The 26,922-nt window shown below is 46.1% G+C and overlaps 1 protein-coding gene across 4 annotated transcripts in view; it reads left to right on the plus strand.

The window, feature by feature from the left end:
• Positions 1-26,922, plus strand: part of KMT2A (lysine methyltransferase 2A) — a 132,810-nt gene that overhangs the window by 60,104 nt on the left and 45,784 nt on the right. For 3 of the 4 annotated variants that reach the window (XM_069948485.1, XM_069948487.1, XM_069948486.1), the window contains exons 14-16: positions 4,861-4,974; positions 13,216-13,400; positions 22,277-22,450. In XM_069948485.1, coding sequence (XP_069804586.1) covers positions 4,861-4,974; positions 13,216-13,400; positions 22,277-22,450 — 473 coding nt within the window. The remainder of the gene's footprint in view (positions 1-4,860; positions 4,975-13,215; positions 13,401-22,276; positions 22,451-26,922) is intronic. The other variant, XM_069948489.1, reaches the window with a different exon arrangement.

A 26,922-nucleotide genomic window follows, 5' to 3' on the forward strand; every position in this document is an offset into this window, starting at 1 on the left:
CCCTCGACCGCCTATCCACTTCTTCTGTGGCAGCTCAGGCTCGCCCCCTTCCTTCTAACAGTCTCTCCGGCCGGAGTCGTTCCCGTAAACGTCCTCAGACGTCTTCTTCTCGTTCGTCTTCAGACTCTCCTAGGTCGAGTTTGGCTCCTGCCCACATCTCCCCAGCTAGGCGGTCTCGTTCTCCTGGAGATCAGTCGGATTTTGAGTTAGCTTCCATCTCTGACTCAGAGGATTCTTCTCACATGTCGGCCACGGTCGATAGCCTCGTGGCCGCCGTCCGTGATACATTCCAGCTGAAGGATTTGCAGGACCCGCCCCCCTCTGGGGAGGTCTTTTTCAGCAAAAGTGCTCACAGTGTCCGTAACACCTTTCCCAGTCACAAGGAATTCGACACTCTATTCACCAAGAACTGGAAGACTCCGGATAAGAGGTTTACCAAGCCCAAACGCTTGGAAACATTGTATCCCTTTCCACAGGACCTTGTGTCTCTCTGGTCCTCCCCACCTTCTGTGGATCCTCCAGTATCCCGTTTGACCAAGGCCACTACGCTCCCTCTGGACAACGTGGCTTCCTTCAAGGATTTCACCGACAGACTGGTGGAAGCCTTGGCAAAATCGGCATTCGAAGCCTCCGGCTCCTCCCTCTTGCCCACTCTCGCCTCCACATGGGTCTCCAAGGCGGTCTCAGTGTGGAATAAACAACTGAGGGACGGTCTTTCTGGGGCGCCTCCCGACGACCTGGCTGACCTCGCTCAGCAGATACAAGATGCAGCCCAGTATATCTGTTCAGCTTCCTTAGACACCGCAGCCATCTCGGCCTTTGCGTCAGCTAATATCGTGGCCATACGCCGATCTCTATGGCTGCGCGTGTGGCGTGCTGACCCTGCCTCGAAGAGGTCACTTACCAGCCTCCCCTTTGCGGGTTCCCGTCTTTTTGGGAAACGCTTGGATGAAATTATTTCTGATGCCACGGGTGGTAAGAGTACCAATCTTCCCCAGCAGCGCCCGAAACATCAGGATTCCCGCCCCAAGCCTGGTTCCTTTCGCTCCTTTCGGTCACTCCCGCCGGCTCGCTCCGGGAAAGCGGCGGTCACTCAGAACAAGAGGCCAGAAACCGTTCTTTCTGGCAAGCCCGGACGAACTCCTCCCGGGCCCCCTTCAAGTCAGGTGTTCCCAAACCCGCCTCCTCCTGAAGGTTTCCCCCCGTGCGACTCCCCGCAGGTGGGCGGCCGTCTCCTGCTTTTCCAGGAGGTCTGGCTCTCCCATGTCCAGGGCGCTTGGATGCGGGACGTGGTGTCTCGGGGCTACAAGATAGTTTTCTTCCATTCCTCTCGACCGTTTCTTTCCTTCTCGCCCTCCTCAGTCCCCCTCCCTAGCGGCCGGTTTCTTCCAGGCCCTTCATTGTCTCCTCGCCAAGGGAGTCATTGTTCCCGTTCCTCCCCTCCAACGGTTCCGCGGTTTCTATTCAAACCTATTTGTTGTGCCAAAGAAGGATGGCTCGGTGCGTCCAATATTGGATCTCAAGCGCCTAAACCGCCACGTTCGGCTTTCTCATTTTCGGATGGAATCTTTACATTCCGTCATCGCGTTCCTGGACCCGGGCGAGTTCCTCTCCTCCGTGGACATCCAGGACGCGTATCTCCACATTCCCGTTTTTCCCCCCACCAGCGTTTTCTTCTCTTTGCAATCGGGTCGGACCACTTTCAATTCGTGGCTCTCCCGTTCGGCCTGGCCACGGCCCCTTGAGTCTTTACAAAGACCATGGCGGCCGTCATGGCTCTCTTACGGACTCGAGGGATTTCTGTAACGCCTTACTTGGACGACAGTCTTGTCAAAGCCCCGTCCAAGGACCAGAATTCAGAGAGCCTTCGTATAACGCTGGACACGCTTTCTCGTTTCGGGTGGCTCCTCAACCACCCCAAGTCCTCCTTGATCCCCTCTCAGTCCATCGTTTTCCTGGGGATGAGGTTGGACTCGCTCCAGGCTCTGGTCTTCCTCCTGGAGGACAAACTGCTGTCCCTTCGGTCCGGGGTACAGGCTCTTTGCAGTCAGCGCCCGATTTCCGTACGATTCTGCATGAGGGTTCTGGGGAGGATGGTGCCCGCAATGGAGGCAGTGCCTTTTGCGCAGTTTCATTTTCTTCAGTTCTTCTACCTGTTACAGTGGGACAGGTCGCTCCCTTCCCTGGATTGCCGGGTCAGCCTTCCAGCTCACCTTCGGCAGGATCTCCAATGGTGGCTCAGGTCTCCAAGCCTCTCCATCGGTCGCTCATTCCTCCCCATTCACTGGCAGATTGTAACCACCGACGCCAGCCTGCACGGCTGGGGAGGAGTGTGCAACACCCTCACCGCGCAGGGAACTTGGTCGCCACAGGAGTCTCGGCTTCCCATAAACATACTTGAGCTACGGGCGATCAGGCTCTCTCTCCTGCACTGGCAATCGCAGCTCCGAGGTCTCCCCGTCCGGGTACAGACAGATAATGCCACTGCGGTGGCGTACGTGAATCATCAGGGCGGTACCCGCAGCAGGGCCGCCATGAGGAAAGTGGCGCTGATCCTCTCCTGGGCAGAGGTAATCATGCTGGCCCTATCCGCTGTCCACATCCCAGGGGTGGACAATTGGATGGCCGACTACCTGAGTCGCGCACGTGTGGATCCAGGGGAATGGACCCTGCATCCCGAGGTGTTCTCCCAGATCTGTCTCAGATGGGGGACGCCCGACGTGGATCTAATGGCATCTCTGATCAACCGACGTCTGCCGAAATTTGTCTTGTCTGACGCGGGACCCTCGGGCTCTGGCGTCGGACGCCTTGGTGATCTCCTGGCGGCAGTTCAGCCTGCCCTACATTTTCCCTCCCCTCCCGCTGCTTCCGCGGGTCGTGGCCCCGGACTGGCCCCGACGCGCCTGGTACAGGGATCTCGTGAACCTCGCCACCGACGCCCCCTGGCGTCTTCCCGACTGTCCGGATCTTCTCAGTCAAGGCCCGATCTGCAACCCGCATTTCGCCTCGCTTCGTTTGATAGCGTGGCTGTTGAAGCCTGGATTCTGAAATCCTGTGGTTTCTCGGATGCGGTCGTTAGGACGAGGATCAGAGGGCGAAAGCCGTCATCCGCCATAATGTACTATCGCTGCTTGAAGTCCTACCTTCGACATTGTGAAGCCTGCTCTGCGCCCCCGCTTTCCTTTTCGTTGGCTCGACTTCTCGCTTTCCTCTAGGCAGGGCTGGAGTCCGGTTTATCCCTTAGTTCCTTTAAGGGTCAAGTTTCCGCGCTTTCTGTTTTTTTCTATAGACCTTTGGCTTCGGTTCCTCAGGTCAAGACTTTCCTCCAAAGGGTGGCGCATCTCGCCCGCCCTTATCGTCATCTGGTTCCCTCCTGGGATCTGAACCTGGTTTTGGATGCTTTGCAGTCTTTTCCGTTTGAACCCCTCTGGGACGTGCCCCTGTCTATTCTATCCTTCAAAGTGGTCTTCTTGGTAGCCGTCACGTCTATTCGACAGGTATCTGAGCTGGCCGCTCTTTCTTGCCGTCCCCCCTTTCTGGTCTTTCATTAGGACAAGGTGGTGCTTCGGCCTGTGGCCTCCTTCCAGCCCAAGGTCGTGTCGCCTTTTTACCTCAATGAGGATATTGTCCTCCCCTCTTTCTGTCCTGCCCCCTCTCATCCGAGGGAGCGGGCTCTTCACCACTTGGACGTATTTCGCGCCCTGCGCGTCTACCTTGCATGGACGAGGTCGTTTCGGAACTCTGACTCACTCTTCATCATCCCAAAGGGTCCGTGCAAGGGATCGGCGGCTTCCAAGGCGACTCTTGCCCGCTGGATTCGTTCTGCCATCTCTCAGGCTTACCGCGGTAAGGGTAGGGCGCCTCCGTTCGGAGTCTCGGCTCACTCTACCTGTTCGGTGGGGGCTTCCTGGGCTATCCGGCACGGGGCTCCGGCCCTTCAGGTTTGTAAGGCCGCCACGTGGTCATCTCTGCATACCTTCTCGAGGTTTTACCGCGTGGACACCTTTGCATCGGCTGATGCGAGTTTGGGCCGCAGAACTTGCAGGCAGCGGTGGCTCCTTCTCCTTAAGTTCTTTTCATTTCTCTTTCCCACCCAAGGGACTGCTTTTGGACGTCCCATGGTGTCTGTGTCCCCCAATAAGACGCCCGAGAAAGGAGGAGTTTTTACTCACCGTAAACTCTTTCTCGTAGTCTTCATTGGGGGACACAGCACCCACCCTTTGTTTTTTCTGTGTTGTAGTTGCCAGTTGGCCTGTGTTTTCAGACTTTGAGTGTGGACTGTTTTTTGTTTTTTCCTTTTTCTTTTCTGCTCCTCCTACTGCTTTTTCACTGCTGAATTAGCTCAGTGCCAGTGGGCGGGTATAGCCTGCTGGGAGGGGCCGACTTGCTTTGTTTTTTCTTAGTGTCAGCCTCCTAGTGGCAGCAGCCTATACCCATGGTGTCTGTGTCCACCAATAAAGACTACGAGAAAGAGAGTTTACGATGAGTAAAAACTCCTCCTTTTGTTTATTCTCACTATATGCTGTACTTCACATACTCTTGGATCTGATAGAGGAAATCATTCCCAAAACACATTATCTCATTTGTAAACTATAATTTTATTTCTTTTGAAATTATCCACTGTTCTTATAGCATCACGCTAGTTTTAATTTGAAGTTATTTACCTGCTTATGAGCAGGTGCAGATCAGGACGGTTTCACTAAGAGACATGCTTAGTGAATCCGGCAGGGAAATTCAGGATCTGTGTATGAGTACGTCAGTCTTCATAAATGTCCTCCAGTGAGTACATTGTATTAGCTTCACACAACAGGCCAAGTTTATAATCTTTGTCAATACTTTCTTTATTCTTTTTATTTTTAGGGAACTTCTGCCCTCTGTGCAATAAGTGCTATGATGATGATGATTATGAGAGTAAGATGATGCAATGCGGAAAGTGTGATCGATGGGTCCATTCCAAATGTGAAAGCCTGACTGGTTAGTGCAATATATAACGCAATTAACAGTGTTTTTGAATAAAAATGTATTTTGGTGACAAATCTTTTTTTTTAAATTATTTATATATATATATATATATATATATATATATATATATATATATATATATATATATATATATATATATATATATATCTAGATATATATATAATCTCCAAGCAAACAAACAAAAAACACTGCAGTACAATAGTTGCACATTCATGTAACCATCAAAGGATGACCTAGATCAGTGCTTTTCAATTCCAGTCCTCAGGCCTCACCAGCAGGTCATGTTTTGAGGATTTTCCATACAAAGAACAGGTGTGATAATACCTTATGCTCCGTATAATTATATCACCTGTGAAATACTAAGGAAATCCTCAAAACATGACCTGTTGGTGAGGCCTGAGGACTGGAATTGAGAAGCACTGACCTAGATGATGTAATGTACTAATAGGAACTGATCATCTACACAAGGAGGTGGCCTTCAGGCCCTTGTTATATATGTGAATACACAACCGTTACCTCCCCGAAGTGCCTGCCAAATTAGTCTTAAAGTATCGTTCCATCTGGTTAAATGGTGTCACTATTTGGATAATCTGAGGGCTCAAGGAAAGCACATATAAAGGTTTTCCACTTTATGAAGGACTTCACCGTTTTGTCCTTTTGTTGTTCAGTGTTTAGTTGATCCATTTTTAGATAATAATTTATCTGGCCTAAGACATCTGAGGTTGTGGGAAGGGTTGTAGCCATTTGGCAAGCACACCTTTTAGCCCCTAATATGATTATATTCATAAAATGTCATTGGCTTCTCTTCAGGGGATGTGTGTAAAATAATGGATTTGGGTTCTACTATCAGGTGTTGGTGTAGCTTATGTTCCATCAAAAGCGCCAGAGACTCCAATACAGGTATACCTTAGAGCATGTTAACAGCCCATGCATAAGATCAGTGCCAGGTGTAAAACACTTAGGGCAGACTGTCAGCTGGTCTGGGTTGGTGGAAGACCTTGAAAATGAAAATCAATAAGTGGCGTGGTGATGCTGCACCCCAGCCATTAACAATCCTATCAGAGAGGTTAGCCGAAGCGTGTTTCTGCTCCCAGTACTGAAACAATGACAGCGTTATGGAAGCCAGAGCCTCCTTCTTTAAATCCTGATACAGAAAGGACAGAGAATGGCAGACTTCACGAACCGCATACCCATCTATAACCCCTGGACCAATCGGCCAAGGCCAGTTCTTAAAGCAAGACAGGAGAAAAGACATCCCTTAACAGTACAGAAGAAAATGACGTGGGCCCAGTCCTTTAGTTTGTTGAGGCTCAGCAAAAGTAAGTAGTCTAGGTTCTGTTGCGTTAAGCACATCTTTTGCTTATTATCCCTTCCTGCCATAAACTCCATGGTCCCATAAACCTATGTACTTGCTGGCTAAATAGGACAATTTTAAGGAACTCCAAACTCTTTCAGGCTGCACTACTACTGTAGTATCCATGGGGACAGGAAAAAAGTGTACTCAGTTTTGGAGGTGTAAAAGACACCTACTGTTGCACAGTTTGAAAGAGTGGAGGCTTTGTATGTATGTTTGGTTCAGTTTTTTCAGTGTTTCTGTTTCAAAATACATAGTCTGACTACAGAGATTTGCTATGCCATTTCACCTTTGGCGAACAGGTGCTCTCTCCTGAGTACTGAGAGGAGAAGCAGTAATATGTACCCATTTACTAGGCCGCTCTTGTCCGTCCGTTACCATATTGTCAATATTGAAAAATTGGTACTCCTTCTACATTGATATGTGCTTCTTATAGATGTCTAAGCATTTCTCTGTGATTGCTCCTTGTTATGTTGCTTTTTGATAAGAAAAAATTTAAAAAATTAAATAAACAGTTTTAAAAAAAAGAAAGAGTGGAGGCGTGTGCACAACTTATTTAGGTGACTAAGGTGTATCAAGGGGAATAAGTTGTTGAGGAATCCAGGAGAGGTTGGAGGGGATGATTAAAATCACCTACCACCAGCAGCCCATGGCAAATTTGTCCAAAGCCTCAAACATCTGTAACCCTTAACATTAAGGGTGGCTATGTTTTATTTCAGCCGTGATCTAGTACGACATCTGGCTATAGGGAAAGGAGGGCCCCCGTGGTCGTGGAGGAAAGGAACCCGAGACAAAATGGGAAAGCAAAAATGGGGACCTTCTGAGTAAGAGCTCAACAAGAACAAACATTCACACAACAGCAACACCAGTCATGTTGCAAGGGAACTAATAGTGCCAGCATGGGACGCTGTCAAACATCTGTAGCCTAGGCCTCAGCGCATTCTATTAGGGCGGGCTGGGACCCACTGGGCAGGCAACGCCTATTTGCGTTAGGGGGAAGAGGACGGAACCCGTGGCAAGGGAGCAATAGGCAGCTGCAAACTGGGGACCACTATGCATCAGTGCATAAGCACATATACAAAACCAGAAACCTTGCATTGATAAATGAAAAATGTGGTATGTACTACCAACTTTAAAGATAGTGTTCCTCAGAGAGCCATAAGCCATAGCGTCTCCAGAGCACAAGAAATCAAGACTGAGGCCGATCAGTATGGCTTAAAGGACAAGTGCCATGAAAAACTTTTCCCAGTAATTGAAGCACATTACAAAGTTATATAACTCTGTAATGTGCTTCAATCACCTATCTGCCTCCCTTCCCTGTCTTTTCCCCCCTCCACGCTCCACCAGGAAGTGTAAGAAACTCACACAGACCTGATTACTGTGGTCACCGTCACCAGGCAGCTCCTCCTTGTGAGGATGAGTCATCAGCAGGAGGGCTGCTCTAGGTCCTGTTACACCAGCCTCCCCCTTCTTGTCAGGTGACTCTGCTTGCTTGCTCAGCTTATCTTCTCTAGTGACATGACTCATTCACTCACCGAGTCCAGGGGCAGCAGGAGAGAGGCTATGAGGTGGGGGGGGGGCTGCCTATGTGCTGGAGTCAGTTAAGCAAGAGACAAGTGATGGTTTGCAGTTGTTCAGCCAATGGGAGCTGAGCAAGCTGAGTCACCTGACAAGGCAGGGGAGGGGAGGCTGGTGTAACAGGAGAAGGAGCTGAGAGAAAAGCTTGGTGACGACAGTAATTAGGTCTGTGTGAGTTAGGACACTTCCTGGTGGGGGGTGGAGGGGGGAAAAGACAGGGAAGGGAGGCAGACAGGTGATTGAAGCATATTACACAGTTATAGAACTTTGTAATGTGCTTCAATTACTGGGAAAAAGTTTTTCATGGCACTTGTCCTTTTTAAAGGTTTGCATAGATTTAAAAGTCATATAAACAGAGACAACTTACAGCACAAAGCGGAGACTAACAAATATTTGTCAATGTGAACAGGGCTATATGACCTCGGTAGGATCCAGAACTTCGGACCAATTCACACCACTTCTTCACGACTCTCTCCCAGTGTCTGCATCTGGGTGAGGCTGGATACCCTGGTGCTGGGGAAGCGCCCCAGTGCACAGCTGACCGAGAGAATGTAGAGGTTAGAGACTTAAAAGAGGACCTCTGGCAGCTTGTGAGTCCCTTAAATAGGACGCCCATCCAGGGTGTGAGATCAGGGGTATATCCATTTGACTCTGCAAACCCTCCAGGCTACGCAGGGTAGCAGAGGTTGAGCCCATTCTGGCGGTCAGGCAGAACAGGAAGCCCCAACGGTATGGGATTTTACAGAATTGCAACTAGACTAGCAAGGGTTTTTTAAAAGCCAGTTAATGTAAATAAGTTTTTTTCCATCACAATGCTAAAAAAAAAAAAGTAGATCACATCACAACTGAAAGAGAAAAATTTGAAGAGAACTCTGGAAAAGCACCTCTCCAAGCACGAAAGTTCATGACCCATCTCCTATGGATCAAGTTTCCCCCTGTCCTTCTGTGGATTCTCCGGTCTCCCATCTGACCAAATCTACCACTGCAGTGGAGAACACTGCATTAATGAGATTCCGCCGACAGACAAGTTGCAGCTCTTGTCAGATCTGCATTTGAGGCCATGGACACCTTTTACCCACTCTGGCTTTCACCTGGGTTTCCAATGCAGTCTCCTTTATAAGTGAAGCAATTGAAGGACCATATCCTCTTGTGCACACCTCCCAAAGACCTCTCATGGCAGCTCTACGATGCTGGCAAGTCCCCCGTATCCCACTCTGAATATTATTATTAGCTCTGCCTTTACAGTGGCCAGTGTTGTGGCTTTTGGTCGCACTCTTTTGGCTTTCAAGAGTGGAAGGCTAACTCTGCAAAGTCGTCCCCCCCAGCCTTTCCTTGACCAGTTTTGGTCTTTTTAGCAAGCCACTGGTTGAGATAAGCACCTGAAATGCCAGGCTTTCCGTCACAAAAGGGGTGCCTTTCAGTCTTCTTAACAGGACATTAGCCTCGTGAGGGAAACATCCCACCTTCTCCTAGTTCTGAGCCTCCAGACAGTCTTAGCCCAATTCTGGCTGCACCTTCTTTAAGTCTTGTTCCTCAAAGACACCAGCATCTTGGGGGCCCTCCCCCACTTAAGTCTCCTTGGATTGGCGGCTGTCTCCTGTTGTTGTGGAACATTGCTGTTCCCACCCAGTTTTTTTTCCAATAACATTTTTATTTAAACAGAATAGTATATAACACAGTTCAGAGCATGTCCGTACATAAATGAAAGGTCACACATAACTTGCAAAGACCCAGTTTTGATCCTTTTCTGACTCCTGATGAATGTGCTGGAGCTTCCTATATTAGCAAACCCACCTTCAAGGCCTCCCCATATGCTAATGACCAAGGTGGAACCTGCAGCAGGTAGGCGATGCCTTATACAGTGCCAGTCCTCTCCTGGGCAGACAAACACGTCCCAGCACTTTCAATGGTGCACATCCTGGGAGTAGACAGTTTGGCTTGCGAACTACTAAAGTTGCGTGTGCATAGACTCTAGAGAATAGACCCTCCACCACAAGGTCTTCTCAGATCTGCTGCAAGTGGGCCATCCTGGACGTAGATGATGACCTGATTGCCTCCTGTTTCAGTCATAGTGTCCCAAGGTTCATCTGCTGGACAAGGGACAAGAGAGCCTTCATTATGCCAGAGCCTTCATTATGCCAGAGCCACAGCACGCGTGCTGAGGAACTGAAGCCAGTGCCCTCACTTGGATGGATGATCAACGTCCAAATCTGTGATTTTCAGAAGTGCATGTCACGAAAGATCAGTGACGCATTCGTGAACTCTCAAGTTATTCCACTGTATTTGACTTTTCAGTAGTTCCCATTTGAAGGTAAAAGAAATGTGTTTTTTTGCACACAGGCTGAAATACACTCCTTGTGTATTTGCAGAATTTTGCACACTCCACTAGTTTAATGCATGAATGCATTATTATGATGGTAGTTATGTGGCGAAGCCCTAAAGACATCATTCCATTGAAGGAAATGTAATCTTACAATGTAAGGGCAAGTCTCAGAGTATTACTAAAAAATAAAAGAAATACTTGAAAGTCCCTTAGAACAGTGATTTTCAACCAGTGTGCCGTGGCACACTAGTGTGCCGTGACACATGGTCAGGTGTGCCGCGGGGAAAGTTCCTTAACTATGGTGCCCCTGTGAAACAGGAGAAAACAATGGGGGAGAGAAACCTGGAGATTGGTGGAGAGAAGCACAGGAGAGAAGCACGGGGGAGAAGTATGGTGGAGAGAAGCACGGGGGGGGGGAGGAGAAGAAAACAGGCCCAGGTTTCACACTGAGTTAGTATAAATACATTTAGAATCTATATTATTAACTATATGTATAATATGTACTGTTTTAGTGTCATTTTGTGCCATTTTGGTTGGTGATGTGCCCCGGGATTTTTTAAGTATAAAAAGTGTGCCGCGGCTCAAAGAAGGTTGAAAATCACTGCCTTAGAAGATCTTACACCTACTGAGAAGATATGTGTTCTTTTGTCTATGTGGCCAGAATGAATTTCTTTGCTTTTCCCTAGAAGTGTACTTAAAGGGGTACATGTGACAAAGCTGATAAAAGCAACTGCATGCTGGTCAGGGGATAAGTGGCAGCTGAATTAAAAGCTCTTACACAATAGGGTTAGGTACCCGATTTAGTGCCATAACCAAATATTACTGTGACAGAACAGAGATGAATTCTCACCCAGCTAAACAGAGCATCAGTTTGCATGGTTGACTTCTGCACCATTCATACTGTATTGGGTTTCTGAACATTGCTGAACACGGTTATGTTCATAAGTCCGATAGTAAATGGAGTGGTGGAAAAAGTTGCTTTCAAGCCTGAAGATGGTGTACCACTTTTCTTGTGATCAGTGGGGGCCCCAACATTTAGTCTGGGTGATCTTTGTCAAATGTGTCAGTAGAAAATGGCCTATTAATTAAATCGGATTTTTTAAGAATTTTGGGTTGTTTTTTTTTCTATTTATATATTGAAATAATCCTGAAATCTTGTAGTTTACATTCTGACCACAAGGCCCAAAACTGAGCTGACCGTTTCTGTTCTATACAGATTCCATAATAATTTGCCAGCAGTGTCCTCCTTATCAACACAGGCAGGAGTATAATGAGAGGTGACACTGGTGTATAGATAAAAGGAACACACAATAGCTGTTAAACATAACTAGAGATGAGCAATATTATAGTAAAACTTATCATACAAACCCAATCATTTGACATTTAATTCCTGCTGCCTGGAAAATGTGGATAGAGCCATAGGGTTTTATCACTTACAAAACTAGGGCCAAACTGATGTTATGTTAAACATTTTTTTTTTTTATGTAAAAGCACTTCTTAAAATGTATTATTAATTTGCAGCTCTGATACCAGACTACTTGAGTTTGAGTATATTCCTGTTTTCAGTGCTATCTACGGGTATAATTGTAGGGTACCCTTCATCTTTTTCTCTACCTACTGGTAATGTATTTAATCTCCCTTGTGTCTGCATTGTTTTGATAACCTGTTGCCCTTGATTACGGCTCACTGGACGGTAACTAAGTTGGGTCATTCATGAACTAGCAGTTTTCAATTCACATGCAAGCATGAGAAAGTGCTAGCACTGTTACATGGGAACAGCAGGATTACAGTTAAGGGTAGCTTCACACGTACCGTATCGCTGCGTTTTTATCACTGCGTTTTTGGTGCGATTTATTATTATTATTTTTTTTAAAAAACATGCGAGTTTTGATTTATTAACATGAAAATCAAAACTCGCATGTAAAAATCGCACTAAAAACGCAGCGTTAAATACGCAGCGATACGGTACGTGTGAAGGCACCCTAAGAGTGGAAACCAGGAAGTGATCAGATACATAGGGGAGAAAAACAGTACAGGGATGTAAGTTACTTATCAAAAGCATTTCTTCTCCTTTACTTATATGTCTGTGGTACAATCTTGGTTTAGTAACCTGACTTCATGACATCAAGCTTTTTTTTATTTTATTTTACTGCCATTCAAGCAAGATATAGCTTGCCCTAAAATACTATATTTCAAAAGGAAACGAAGAAGACATTTTGCATAGCTGCCCTCCACATGCCTTTCATTTCACTTAAACACAACACTGTTCTATTGATCTTGCTTCTGTGTCTTCTGTACATTACATTGCACTGTGTTTTAAAGAGGTAGTGCGGCGGTAAACAATTATTCACAGAATAACACACATTACAAAGTTATACAACTTTGTAATGTATGTTATGTCTGTGAATGCCCCCCTTCCCCGTGTCCCACCACCCCCACCCGTGTACCCGGAAGTGCGGTGCGCTATACATACCTGTCACGTGCCGACTCGTCTCCGATCTTCAGTCAGCGATGTAGTCTTCGGCCGAATCCCTCCATCCGTCCTGAGTGCCGGCCGCCCTCTGCTGCGTCATCAGCTGCTCAGCCGCGATTGGCTGAGCCAAACTGTGCTCAGCCAATCGCGGCTGAGCATCTGACGCTGAAGAGGGCGTCCGGCACTCAGGACGGACGGAGGGATTCGGCCCGGCCGTCCGAAGACTACATCGCTGACTGAAGATTGGAGACGAGTCGGCACGTGACGTATGTATAGCGCACCACACTTCCGGGTACACGGATGGGGGTGGTGGGACACGGGGAAGGGGGCCATTCACAGACATAACATACATTACAAAGTTGTATAACTTTGTAATGTGTGTTATTCTGTGAATAATTGTTTACCGCCGCACTACCCCTTTAAAGTACTGTAATATCTTTAGCTGCTTTGTGCCTCAAAAGACCTAGGCTATCTGTAGTAATATATGTGTTGTCATTTCTGCAGATGAAATGTATGAAATCCTTTCCAATTTGCCAGAGAGCGTGGCCTACACTTGTATAAACTGCACTGATAATCACCCTGCGGAGTGGAGGTTGGCACTGACCAATGAGTTACAGGCTTCTCTTAAATATGTACTAAATGCTCTGCTGAATTCTCGCACATCGAGTCATCTTCTGCGTTACAGACAGGTGAGAAAAGATGTCCAACATTATTTCCTACCTCTGTAGATTGAGCACCTGAATACTTCTTAAAGGGGTTGTCCAGCAAAAATCTTTTTCTTTCAAATCAACTGGTGTCAGAAAGTTAAGTACAGAAAGACTTGAGATTTTTAAATAGAAGTAAATTACAAATATATATATAACTTTCTTACACCAGTTGATTTGAAGGAAAAAGATTTTTGCTGGCTAACCCCTTTAAACAAGCTATTGTTGTTTTTTTGGCATTTCTATTTTTCTGGTGGCCTTTTGTGTGAGGGCTCTTTTAGATAAACCTATACTGCATGATGACAAGCAGCAATCTCATTGATTAACAGCTGTTTAAAGTCTACTACCAAGTTTGAGCATGTTAAATATTCTCTAAGGTTACAAACCCACTTGCCGGATCTGCAGCGAGTCTCCTTGCTGCGTTTTTGCAGCGAGACTCGCTGCAGATCCTGGCCCTATACTTTCAATAGCAGAGAAACTCGCAGCAGGGATGTACATCCCTGCTGCGATTTTGTCTGCAGCCCGCCCCATTAACCCCCCGGCCGCCGGACATTATACATTACCGGGTCCCCGTTCCTGCTTGCTTCGGGGCTCCCGGTGTCTTCACTGCCCGCCCGGCCAATCAGTGCGCTGCGGCGGGGCAGCGCACTGATTGGCCGGGCGGAACGTGCCGGGAGCCGCCAAAGCAAGCAGGGGGCTGCGGGCGATCGTGCGGCCGGGGGCTGCGGGGCGATCGGGGCTGCAGGGGGGCGGACAGGATATACATTACCAGGTCCCTGCTCCTGCTTGCTTCGGCGGCTCCCGGCACGTTCCGCCCGGCCAATCAGTGCGCTGCCCCGCCGCAGCGCACTGATTGGCCGGGCAGGCCGTGAAGACACCGGGAGCCCCGAGGCAAGCAGGAACAGGGACCCGGTAATGTATAATGTCCGGCGGCCGGGGGGTTAATGGGGCGGGCTGCAGACAAAATCGCAGCAGGGATGTACATCCCTGCTGCGAGTTTCTCTGCTATTGAAAGTATAGGGCCAGGATCTGCAGCGAGTCTCGCTGCAAAAACGCAGCAAGGAGACTCGCTGCAGATCCGGCAAGTGGGTTTGTAACCTTAGGGTATAAACCCACACACCGTATACGCAGCGTATTTACTGCTGCGATACGCAGCAAATACGCAACAGATTAGATCTAAATAACTGAACACAGCATCAAATCTAAACCATCAAATCTGCTGCGTATTTGTTGCTTATCTGCTGCGTATACGGTGTGTGGGTTTGTACCCTAAGGGTGTGTTCACGCATACAGGATCCGCAGCAGATTTGATGCTGTGTTCAGTTTAATCAAGTCTGCTGTGGATCTGCACCATCAAATCTGCTGTACGTTTGAAGCTACCCTTAGGGGCCTATTCCATGGAGCGATAATCGGGCGATTATCGCTCGGTGGAATAGAGAAAACAATCGGCCGATTGTGTCATCGGCTGATCGTTTATTTAGACCCAAACCTAAAATCATCGGTCACCCACCGCGCTTCGCTTCGTGGAAATCGGTGGGCGATCGATGATTTGAGAAGCAGCATACATTACCTAGCAGGGCTTCTCCTCCGCTCCCTCTTCCTCTCTGGGTCCCATGGCACAGCATCAACTCCGGAGTGGCCTGACTGAGCTGTCAGACGGCTCAGCCAATCACTGGCCAGTGATTGGATGCGTGGTCTGACAGCTCAGTCAGGCCGCTCCGGAGTTGATGCTGCGTTGCGGGACCCGGGGAGGATGACAAAGCGGAGGAGAAGCCCTGCTAGGTAATGTATGCTGCAGGGGCTGCAAGGACATCGGTAACTATGTCCCTGCAGCCCTCGTTAATGATTGTTGGGCCATGGAATAGGCCCAGTAAACGAGCACCAATCTAGCAGATCGGCGTTCTTTTACATTGTTAATTGGGCTCTGCTCGTCCCATGGAATAGGACCCTTAGGGTACCCTTAGGATTCTGCCCCCCCCGTCCAAAGAATGAACCAATTAATTCTTTGGACAAATGGCGGAATCCGCCAGTGCATAGAATGGAGTCTGACATGGGCGGAGACGCGCACAGCCGCCAGGGTCTGCGAGGGGGTTTGAGCGGCTGAATCCGCAACGGGTTTTCTGTCTCTATTCCATAGTGTGCACGTACCCTAATAGTGCATATTACTGTGTACTGAGCGGTACCTTTAGGTATGTTTGTCTGCTGTGCTGTTCTCTAGGAAAATAATTTTCTTTAAAGTGTACCTGTCCTTATAACTTTCAAAATCTAAATAAAACAGTAGACGTGAAATAAAGCAAGTTTTCAATATACATTTATTTTTTTTTCTTAATCCCTTAACGACCGCGGGCATAAGTGTATGCCCCCAAAACCCGTGCCTTAACGCAAACGGGCGTACATTTATGCCCGCGGTTTCCCCCGATCGCTGCGTGTACACACAGCGATCGGGGAAGATGGCTGCTATAATGTATAGCAGGCCATCCCTGCTTGTCAGCACGGGGGGGTGATTAACCCATCCCGTGTTGACGATCGCCGCTATTGGCTGATAAATTCAGATCAACCAATGGCGGCGATCTGCAGCTTTCCGGGTCATCGGTGACACGATGGCCCGGAAAGCAATGGCGGTCGGTGCTGTCCGAGAACGGCACCGACCGCCATTACTGTTAAAAGTAATGGTGGCCACGGTGCCACGTCCTGATCGCCGTGATCGGCCGGCCGGTGAGTACCCCATGAAAGGGTTAAATACCTGCTGTGGACACCTCAGCTAGGTAGCTGAGGTGTCCAGAGCAGGTATTGACCCATACTCACCTGATCCAGCGTCCCAATCGCGTCTTCCGGGTTCCGATCGCTTCCTCGGCGTCTTCGGCTTTTTCCGGCGGTCCCCATCGGCAATCATCGGCTCCAGCGTCGTCAAACTTTGGCTTTTTCCGGAATTTGCGCTCTACTGCCCCCTAGCGGCTGATAAGTGTATATCATACACACATCAGTAGCTATAGGGTTGAAGAGTTTTTTGGGGTTTTTTTCCGCACCCTATCGCCGCTGAGTGCTGATAAGCATCGCGCGTAAGTGTGCCGCTGATCAGCAACTCCTCCTTTTTGGCGTAGGATGTTTTTTTTCCTATATCCGACCGCCACGGTCTGCTTATAAGTGCAGCATTTATCGGCAACTCCTTTCTTGGCGTAGGTTTTTTTTTCTATACTTAATGTTAAAAAAAACATGTAAAAAACACCATTACACTACACGGAATAAAGTTTTACACTACACCACTACACATTTACATACCCCATATACTAGTCCCCGTATAAAGATGGCCCCCAGGGTGTTTCCGGCATCGGACGCATACGTTATGATTGCCTCCGACACAAACAGCCAGTGAGGATAAATGGGGGGGATCCTTCTTTCCTCCATTCATCCTCATCATCCAGTGATGTGTCTGGGGGTAGCGTAGCGTACGCTGACCCCCGACACGTCTTTTCTGCCAGTATTGTCCCAATAAGATATGACGGTATGGCGTGAAATTCTACAAACTCTGTGAGCGGACCTCAGGGTACACTTACAGATTTAGGGTACGTGCACACTGCGGAATGACGAAGGATAACCCTTTGTGCATTCCGCAGCTGGCACCCACCGGCGGACTGATGCGGGCGTGCATCTCCACCCGTGTCATAGACTCCATCCTATGCACGTGCAGATTCCGTCGTCCATCCAGAGAATGAACACGTTCATTCTTTGGACAGAGGGCAGAATCCGCCCGTGCATAGAATGGAGTGTGACACGAGCGGAGACTCGCGGCCGCATCAGTCCGCCGGTGAGTGCCAGCTGCGGAATGCACAAAGGGTTATCCTTCACCATTCCGCAGTGTGCACGTACCCTTAGAGTGTATGAAGGAAGGGACACCCGAATCCAGCCCCCAGATACCCCCCCTTCTCCCTCCATCCTCGGAGTTAGTGGGAAGATCGTTTGGGAACTGATCTTTCCACTGCTGGATAAAGGTTACCACCTGTACAGGGATAACTTTTTATACCAGCACCCCCTCTTCTGGTCCCTCGCTGCCCGAGCTACTGTAGCTTGCAGCACGATCCGAAATATCAGAAGCAGTAATAGAGCCCTAATATTTAGCAGCCATGGAGTGGACCCAGCGGTTCTGGATATGTGGGACCCCATATCGCACCAGGTCAACATTTTCCAGGTGACGTCCCCCACAATGGAAAACAGGAGACCCCAGAAGTGGTGCAGAGTGTGGCGTAACAGGGGGATCAGGAAAGACACCATTTTCCAGTGTGCCACCTGTCCTGATCACCCTGGCCTCTGCATACTGGATCCCTTCAAGGCGTACCACACGTCATTGGAGTTCTACATTGTCTAAATTCTGTCCCTTATTCCTATTTCAGGGGTCACGTTGATCCAGGGATTATTCTGATTGCCATTATGGGGTCAGGAAGGAATTTTTTCCCCTGTGATGAGGCTACTGTCGTCTGCCTTATGAGGGTTTTTTGCCTTCCTTTGGATCAACACAGGTTGAATTTGATGGACACCTGTCATTTTCAACCTTATAAACTAATAATTGGCCTAATACCCCCAAAATAAATTAAAATTGTCCCTTTTCACCAGCTAAATGGGTATGGCCGCCATTCCCATTAGAGGATGCCATGATGCAATTACAAAGCCTCTGTGCGGCCAGGGCAGTAAAAACCCCCCACAAGTGACCCCATTCTGGAAACTACACCCCATACACTTTAAACCTGAACAGGTCCCTAAAAATATCTGATTTTAAAATTTTACTGAAAATTTGGAAATTTGCTGCTAATATTTTAAGCTCTCTGTTGTCTAAAAAAAATGATATATAGTTTAATAAATGCCGCCAACATAAAGTAGACATGTTGCTAATGCTATTTAATATATAATTTATGTGGCATAACCATTTTCTGTATAAGCAGAAAAGTTTCAAAGTTGGATAAATGCAATTTTTCATGTTATTTTGGTTTCTTTCATAAAGATTCGTTATAAGTATCGACTCCAATTTACCAGAAATGTACAGTACCATATGTCACGAAAAAACAATCTCAGAATCAGCTGGATAGGTGAAAACATCCCGAGGTTATTAATCCCTTAGCGACCCATGACGTATCTGATACGTCATGGTGCCGCAGGGGGTGTTCAGAGCGGGGTCCCGCCGGGACCCCGCTCTGAACGGCACCGATCCCGGCTGCAATCTGCAGCCGGGCAGTGCCTCTATTAGCCGGCGCGGGTCCCGTTGCCGCGCCGGCTAATTAAGCCCTTCAATGCAGCTGTCAAACCTGACAGCTGCATTGAAGGGCTTCAGACATCACATCCCTGGTGTCTAGTGGGTCGGATCTCCCCCCCACGATGCGATCGCGGGGGGGAGATCCGTTCTTCTGGCCGTGCCGGGCCTCAGCGTCGGAATGACGCTGATCCCGGCTCGGCAATAGATTGCTATGGCCTGCAGCAGGCCATAGCAATCTATGACCGATCTAATGGATCTTTGCTGTGTATATACACAGCATTGATCTCTATAAGAGATCAGTGCTATGTATATACAAGCCCCCCAGGGGGGCTTCTAGTGTATGTAAAAAAAAAAAGTAAAAAAGTGTTTTTATTAATAAAAAATCCCCTCCCCTAATAAAAGTCCAAATCACCCCCCTTTTCCCATTTTATAAATATAAATTAATAAATAAATAAATTAATAAACATATTTAGTATCACCGCACACGTAATCGCCCAAACTATTAATTAATCACATTCCTGATCTCGCACGGTAAACGGCGTAAGCGCAAAAAAATCCCAAAGTGCAAAATTGCGCATTTTTGGTCGCATCAAATCCAGAAAAAATGTAATAAGAAGCGATCAAAAAGTCGTATATGCGCAATCAAGGTACCGGTAGAAAGAACGCATCATGGCGCAAAAACGGACACCTCACACAGCCCCATAGACCAAAGGATAAAAGCGCTATAAGCCTGGGAATGGAGCGATTTTAAGTGACATATATTTGTTAACAATGGTTTGAATTTTTTACAAGCCATCCGATACAATATAAGTTATACATGTTATATATCATAGTAATCGTAACAACTTGAGGAACATGCATAACAAGTCAGTTTTACCATAGGGCGAAAGGCGTAAATGCAAAACTCCCCGAAATCAAAACAAATTCGTTTTTTTTTTTTCAATTTGACAGCGCAAATGATTTTTTTCCGGTTTCACAACATATTTTATGGAAAAATTATGCCTGTAATTGCAAAGTACAATTGGTTTCGCAAAAAATAAGCACTCATATACGTCTCTAGGTGAAAAAATGCAAGCGCTATGGACTTTTAAACATAAAATGGAAAAAGCAAAAGCGCAAAAACGAAAATTGGCTTTGACCTTAAGGGGTTAATGAATAAAGTGACACAGGTCATATTCATAAAATTTGCCTCGGTCCTTAAGGGGTTAATCATGCTGTAAAACAAAGCTATGCTTACCAATAATTCAGCTCCAGTCTCCTAAAAGCAGCTTTTTAGTCTTGTGCTGGTTGAGAAAGAGACTAAATACATGAAGCAAATTGTGTGCAGATTGTCAGAACTTAATGTGTCCGTCAGTCACATGACTGCCTTCTCTGTGAGCGCGCATGTGACTTGGGGAAACACAGGACTTCCTGTATTTAGACTCTTTGAAAACAGGAAGTGCTGTGATTTCCATGATAACTAAAAAAATCATAATTAATGTAAATTGCGAATTTACTTTATATCACATCTACTGTTTTAGGTCTTGAAAGTTATAACGACAGGTTCACTTTAAAGCGACTCTGTACCCACAATCTGACCCCCCCCCCCCCAAACCACTTGTACCTTCGGATAGCTGCTTTTAATCCAAGATCTGTCCTGGGGACCGTTCGGTAGGTGATGCAGTTATTGTCCTAAAACAACTTTTAATCCGGTAACAGCCGGGGTTTACATTTGTATATGCATTAGGCTGGCACCACATCTCCGTCCTTCCTCCCCACCCTCATTATGAATGATCCAGGAACATTTACTGCTGTTTGAGCTTTGCACAGGTGTATTAACGATCCAGCCCATGTGCCAGGCTACCACAGGTGGGGAATAGGAAGCAATCTGCCTGGAGTATTCCTAATGATGATGAGGGTGGGGAGGAAGGACTGAGAGGTGGTGCCAGCCTAATGCATATACAAATGTAAGCCCCGGCCATTAGACAAAGTGGTGTAGGATTAAAAGTACTTTTTATGACAATAACTGCATCCCTTGCCAGACGGACCCCAGGGCAGATCTTGGATTAAAAGCAGCTATCTGAAGGTACAAGTGGTTTGGGGGGGTCAGATTGTGGGTACAGAGTCGCTTTAAGTATGCAAATTCGATGCAATGGGGATGTTATTTTCTGTCTATTTTTTTTTTTTTTTTTATAGCTGTCCACCTATGCCCATCCAAACACTGCCCATCTGCTTTTGTAACCACCACTGACTAAAAACTTGGCTACCTTTTAAGCTATGAGGTAACTTAGAGCCTAAAACATGATATACCAACAGTTTTACTGTGTAAGCACAAGATTTCGCTTCACTTTTTAGTTTGTTACAGCTGAGGGGGTGGCTTAGTTTATATGCTCAGTGGTGGCTACAGAAGCAGATTAGAGCGGTCTTTGTGCGAGGGGGGGGGTGTCATAGCAACGCACATAGGGGGCAAAAGTAACCCCAGTGCTGCGTCAAACCTCTAATTTGCATCTTGTAAAAAACCCTTTTCCTTGAAAGCGGTGCATACTAGGTACTGCTCAGTATTATACACACATTACTTTTACTAACTTAAGATCCCTATACACATTTTACTTAGCAGGTCTGGCCGTCTGTGTAAAGTGTATGGGACGGTCACGACTCCCATACCTGGTATGGTGCAGGCAGATTAAATTTAAAGTGTCACTGTCATATATTTTTTTTATTTTATTTTTTACAGAAATCAGGCAATTTTAAGAAACTTTTTGTAATTGGGTTTATTAGGCAAATATGCCATTCTATGCATTCAAAATGACTTTCCCCAGTACATCCCCCCCCCCCCCTTCCCCTCTCTCATTCACTGCTCATTATCAGGAAATCTCGACTTTTTTACATCATTTAAGCCCTGTGTAATCTATGGAGAAAGGATGAGGGAGGAGATAAATTAGTTGCCAGCAGAGAACAAAGGATTACACTGCAGGACCTGTGTGAAAGCGGTATTCAGAGGTCAGTGCTGACTTCAGAGGAGATAGCCCAGTGATGTAGCTGTAAATTAACTCTTTGTTTTCCTGTTTTGGTGCCTCATCTCCCTCAACCCCTCCCCTCTCCATAAGAGAACCACAAAGACACGGGGGAGAGCTTCAAACTGCTTTTTAATTATAAAAATGCATTTTTCGGCTAAATAACCCAATTACAAAGTTTCTTAAAATCACCTGTACTATTGATTTCTGCCAAAAAATTTTAAACAGTGACACTTTAACATGCTTCACCTGACTTCCTTTAAAGAGCCTTTACATGATCATGTGCAGACAGAGCTACACAAAAAATTGCTGGATCTTTTGTGTGCGGCCCTTTGATTCCTTCATTGTCAATTTCTTATCTCTCTATTTGTACATGGAGACGTGCAGCCGATGATGATTTTAAGGCCTGCACAAAACATCCGATCAGCAGATGAACAAATGTTTTCTCTTTGCTTGTTTGATTGCTGGGCCTTTTTACCCAGACCAATTATTGGGAAAGGGTGTTCATATGAACATTCAGGGGGCCTTTAGACATGCTTTGTCCAGTTTGCATGCATATGTTTACAATTAATATAGTTTGTTGCTATATGAGGATTGGAGAAAGCAATGTCCTTTTTGGTACTCAGTCAGCAAAACCTCCTGACTTAAACCCGGAACCAGAAGAGAACATGCCTTCCCGAAGCTCTCCAGAGGGTCCTGATCCTCCTGTTCTTATTCAGGTTGGCAAGCAAGATGAGCAGCCTCCTCTTGACCTTGAGGGGGTAAGAAAGAAGATGGATCTAGGAAGGTACACCTCTGTGGTAAGTTCAGAAAGGATTACACCTTCTTGTAATAGTACTGATTAGTTTTATTAATAATGCGTTGTAAAAGTCCTCAGGTTTAGCCTTTTGTACACACAAAAATCCTCTTTCAGGCAAAAACCACCCTTGAATGACCCTTGCTGACAGTCGGTTAGATATTTAATTAAAATTGGAAAGGACATGTCATGTCTTCAGACAAACCATAAATATACAATTTCTTCTTTAAGATGACATGCGGCCTCTCCAGAATTATTATTTTATGGGAAATGCATACTAAAAAGGCAGATAAGAAGAATGCACAGGTCTTCTTTTTAGATCTTTAGAGAAAATTCAAACTTAAAGGGGAACTATCAGCAGGTTAGACTGATCTAATCTGCTGATTACTTGCTTTTGTGCTGGGGGCGCTGATGATGAAATGTATGTTTGTTACCTTAATCCTCCTTGCCGTTTATTCTGAAATCCTGTTCACGGTAAGCAGTTAGGAGCACAGTTAGTGGGGCTACTACCCCCCAAGAAATGATTGGACCCACTCTCTACATTGATAAAACACATTTGGGAAAACACATCCTAAAATATGTTATTTTAGCTCAGCTGTCTGAATAAGACTGTGTTTTCTACCCTTTGCAACCTTGGGGAACCCCTACCAAATGTGCCACAAAATACAAAAAAAAGTCATTTACTGACTCACAGGTCATGAGATCGCAGGCATTCACTTTTTCTCTTTTCCATGTGGTTCAGACCACCATAATGATTTCTTCCAGCTACAGTTCATCCTTTCTGATCCTGCTAAGATCTTAGACTCTGTCTTTTTGCAGCAATTTTCTTCCCACCTATAGCGTCCCAAACAGTAGTAATTTTACTGTTTGGTGCCATGCCTAGTAAAGTGAGTAGGAATGTGAGTTGCCCCTTGTATGTCTGACCCCCTGCTCGCACCCTCCATATAGTAGTAATTCTTCCACTGTGCCCCGCCATATAGTAATAAACAATCATGGATGTCACAACATTTGTGTGACTGATCACATGATCCCACACTGGGAATCCATCAAAGGAATTCCCCATCTTCCTACACAAGGTGAAGGTATGAAGTCATCAAGGGGTGTACCTAGTGAAGGAGCATGCTATGGACATCTGATACACTGGGCATTTCAGTGGCCCTGAAGTGATGCGCATATGAACAGACTTGAAAACCAAACCAGTCAGCATCTCATATACTCTAGTCACGGAGCAAAGCACGCATGGCAGCAGACTTGGTGTGCATATCAGGGGGAGCCGGCACCTCAAATGTATATACCTGGTCATTCATTTCATGACTCCTGATCTTCGCTACAAACGCGCTTGACTGGGGACTTGTTGCAGGCCGCGGGTTCCCCCAGTGAAACAACAAATTTCTTGTCCCTCTCCGCTCTGGCTGCTGATTCCTGGCTCTAAACTTTTGGACATCATTTGCTGATGTGCTGTTGCCACAGGAAATGACCACTCGGCATAGGCTACACTATTCTGTGATATACACTATGCTACACATTTCCCATGGGATTGCCACGTCAGCGGGTGTCAAAGATGACATTTTGTCAACCTGGTTGACATTACTGACATATAAAGTGCAACCTTTTTAAAACTATAGCAGTTAGAATGTATGTGGCCAAATGTACCTGCTTTTTTTGTTATAAGTTAGTAAAACCAAACAGGTGCTTAAGTGCTGGGTTTCCAGACACCTTAGTGTCATCTGCGTGGGATTGGATACACCACACCCACGTCATTTGAGAGTCATACGTGATGGCCTATTAGAGGATTTTATGTTTTGGGGTCTGTTCAAAATGGGTCTATGGAAAGGGAATGTAGGCACAATTCTGTTAAGTGGAGGCAAAAACTTTAAGACTACATAATCATTTCCCCTGGGCCTCAATAAAGGCTTCTCCTTTGCAGTTAGCACCTGTATTATAGAAAAGTCTTGACTATACCTGCTTTGTTTCCCCCCCTCGCCCTAGCTACCCTTACTCTAGCTGCCCCTTGTGGATATCCACTGTAAATGTGCACCATGCCAGCATAATAAGGCCTATGCACATGTTAATGATATTAGCTTAGCAACACTGACCAGCTCACTTTATATTTTAGATTACATGTACATACAGTAGGGAAAATAAGTATTTGATAAACTGCCAATTTTGGCAAGTTTTTCCTCCCAGAAAAAATGGAGAGGTCTGTAATTTTTATTGTAGGTACACTCTGGTACTTAACTCTGAGAGACAGAATGTATTTTTAATTTTAATATTGCCAGAAAATAACATTGTAGGATTTTTAAAGGGACACTTCAGTCAGATAAAAATAATAAAGATTATATTTACCTATTCTCCCCTGTTGTCCTGCAGCCTTTGCCTTTGTTCCCTGCTTACTGCTGACTCTTCTTGCCCTGTCTCTTCAGTGAGTGTCACTGAAGAGACAGAGACAGAGGTGTCACATGTGAGTGGGGAACACGGGCGAAAAACTGCAGGACATCAGGGGGAGAGAATAAACAAGTATAATTTAAATTTTTTCAGTAAAAAGCAAGGCCTGTACAGAGTCTGAAGTTTGCCAATGACCATCTGGATGATCCTGCCTAATCTAGTGTGTAACAGGTCGCACTCTTCAGTCTTCAGGAATATAGCCCTGATGGCGTACCTATGACACACGTCTGCACTGACTTGCGTAGCCATAGTTGCTGACATGCGGCCGCATACAAGCTCCAAAATAGCCCCGCTGCCTGCCCCCACCACGTATTCCCTGCCCCACGCACTGCCCAAACGCAGCTACTGTGACGTCACCCGACATAGTAGCTGCGTATTGCCGGCCACAGCGGTGCTGCTCTTCAGCCCCGTCTTGCTCCTGCTACCAGTGTCGTCTTCCAGCGCCACAGCCCGCATCCTGGACTGCAGCTTTATTTCTTTTGCATATGTTGGATACATACCAGTGTTTAGCTAGCACCTTTCAGCCACCTGTTAATCCAAATGGTACTTGAAACAAGCCAGTACTTAACATAAAACTGTTGTAGTACAGATGAGTATTCTGACTGTTAATCTTCTCATAGTCTGTCTCTAGACTCCATGGGAATATCACAGATCGATGCTCGATGCAGATCGATGCTATGCATCTAATAGTTCCTTAGGGCAACCTAAAAAATGTAAATAAAATAAAAATAATTAAAAAAAAATATGCCAATGCCCCTCCCCCAATAAGTTTTATCCACCCCTTTACCATTTCCAAATAAAACATATAAGAAAAATAAAAAATATATCTTACAGCGTGATTGTAGCATGCAGAATTGTCCCATCTATTAAATTATAACAATATTGTTCCCCCAAAACTTTAGCAAAATTGCATTTTATTTGTTTAAAATTTCACCCCATAAATTTTGGGGTGTCATCATACATTTTATAATAGATTGAAATGCGACGTTACAAAAGTACAGTTGTTTCTGGGAAAACTAGCACTTTCTTGGCTCTGTGATTGTGAAAAATAAAAGCTCTTATTTGGTGAGGCTGGGTTCACACTGCGTTTTTGCAATCCCTTTTTATCAGTTTTTTTTTCTTCAAAAAAAACGGATGAAAAATACGGATACATTTGTGTGCATCCGTTTTGATCCGTTTTTCACTGACTTCCATTGTAAGAAAAAAAAGGATCAAAACGGATCCGTTTTTTTTTTTTTTTTTTTTTTTTTTTTTTTTTTACGGACCCAAAAACGTAGCTGACACTATTTTTGTGCCCGTTAAAAAAAACGGATCCGTTTTGATCCCTTTTTTACAATGGAAGTCAATGGAAAAACGGATCAAAACGGATGCACACAAATGTATCCGTATTTTTCATCAGTTTTTCATCCGTTTTTGCAAAAACAGATTGCAAAAACGCAGTGTGAACCTAGCCTGAGGAGGGAAAAATGTAAATTGGCCTTGTGATCAAGACGAAAATCTTAGATCTTATGGGGTTAACTTGCCCATTAAAGTGACTGTACCACCAGGCCCAGGCTGAAGCACTGGAGGCGGGCCGACCGACCCTTAGTGGGAAGAAACCCCAGCTCCTCCATGACGTGACTCCATAAGAATCAATGGAACCCTATCATAGAGGGGCAGGGGGGTTTCCTCCCACTAAGGGTGGGTCGACCCGCCTCCAGTGCTTCAGCCTGGGCCTGATGGTACAGTCACTTTAAGATTGTTTTCCTCCTTCAGTCTTTGTTGTACTTATAAAGTTGTTTTATTGGTGGGCAGTAGAGATGAGCGAACCTCGAGCATGCTCGAGTCCATCCGAACCCGAACTTTTGGCATTTGATTAGCGGTGGCTGCTGAACTTGGATAAAGCCCTAAGGCTATGTGGAAATCATGGATATAGTCATTGGCTGTATCCATGTTTTCCAGACAACCTTAGAGCTTTATCCAACTTCAGCAGCCCCCGCTAATCAAATGCTGATCGTTTGGGTTCGGATGGACTCGAACCCGGTTCGCTCA

Source organism: Dendropsophus ebraccatus, chromosome 12 (genome assembly GCF_027789765.1).
Source record: "Dendropsophus ebraccatus isolate aDenEbr1 chromosome 12, aDenEbr1.pat, whole genome shotgun sequence".
Taxonomy (NCBI): domain Eukaryota; kingdom Metazoa; phylum Chordata; class Amphibia; order Anura; family Hylidae; genus Dendropsophus; species Dendropsophus ebraccatus.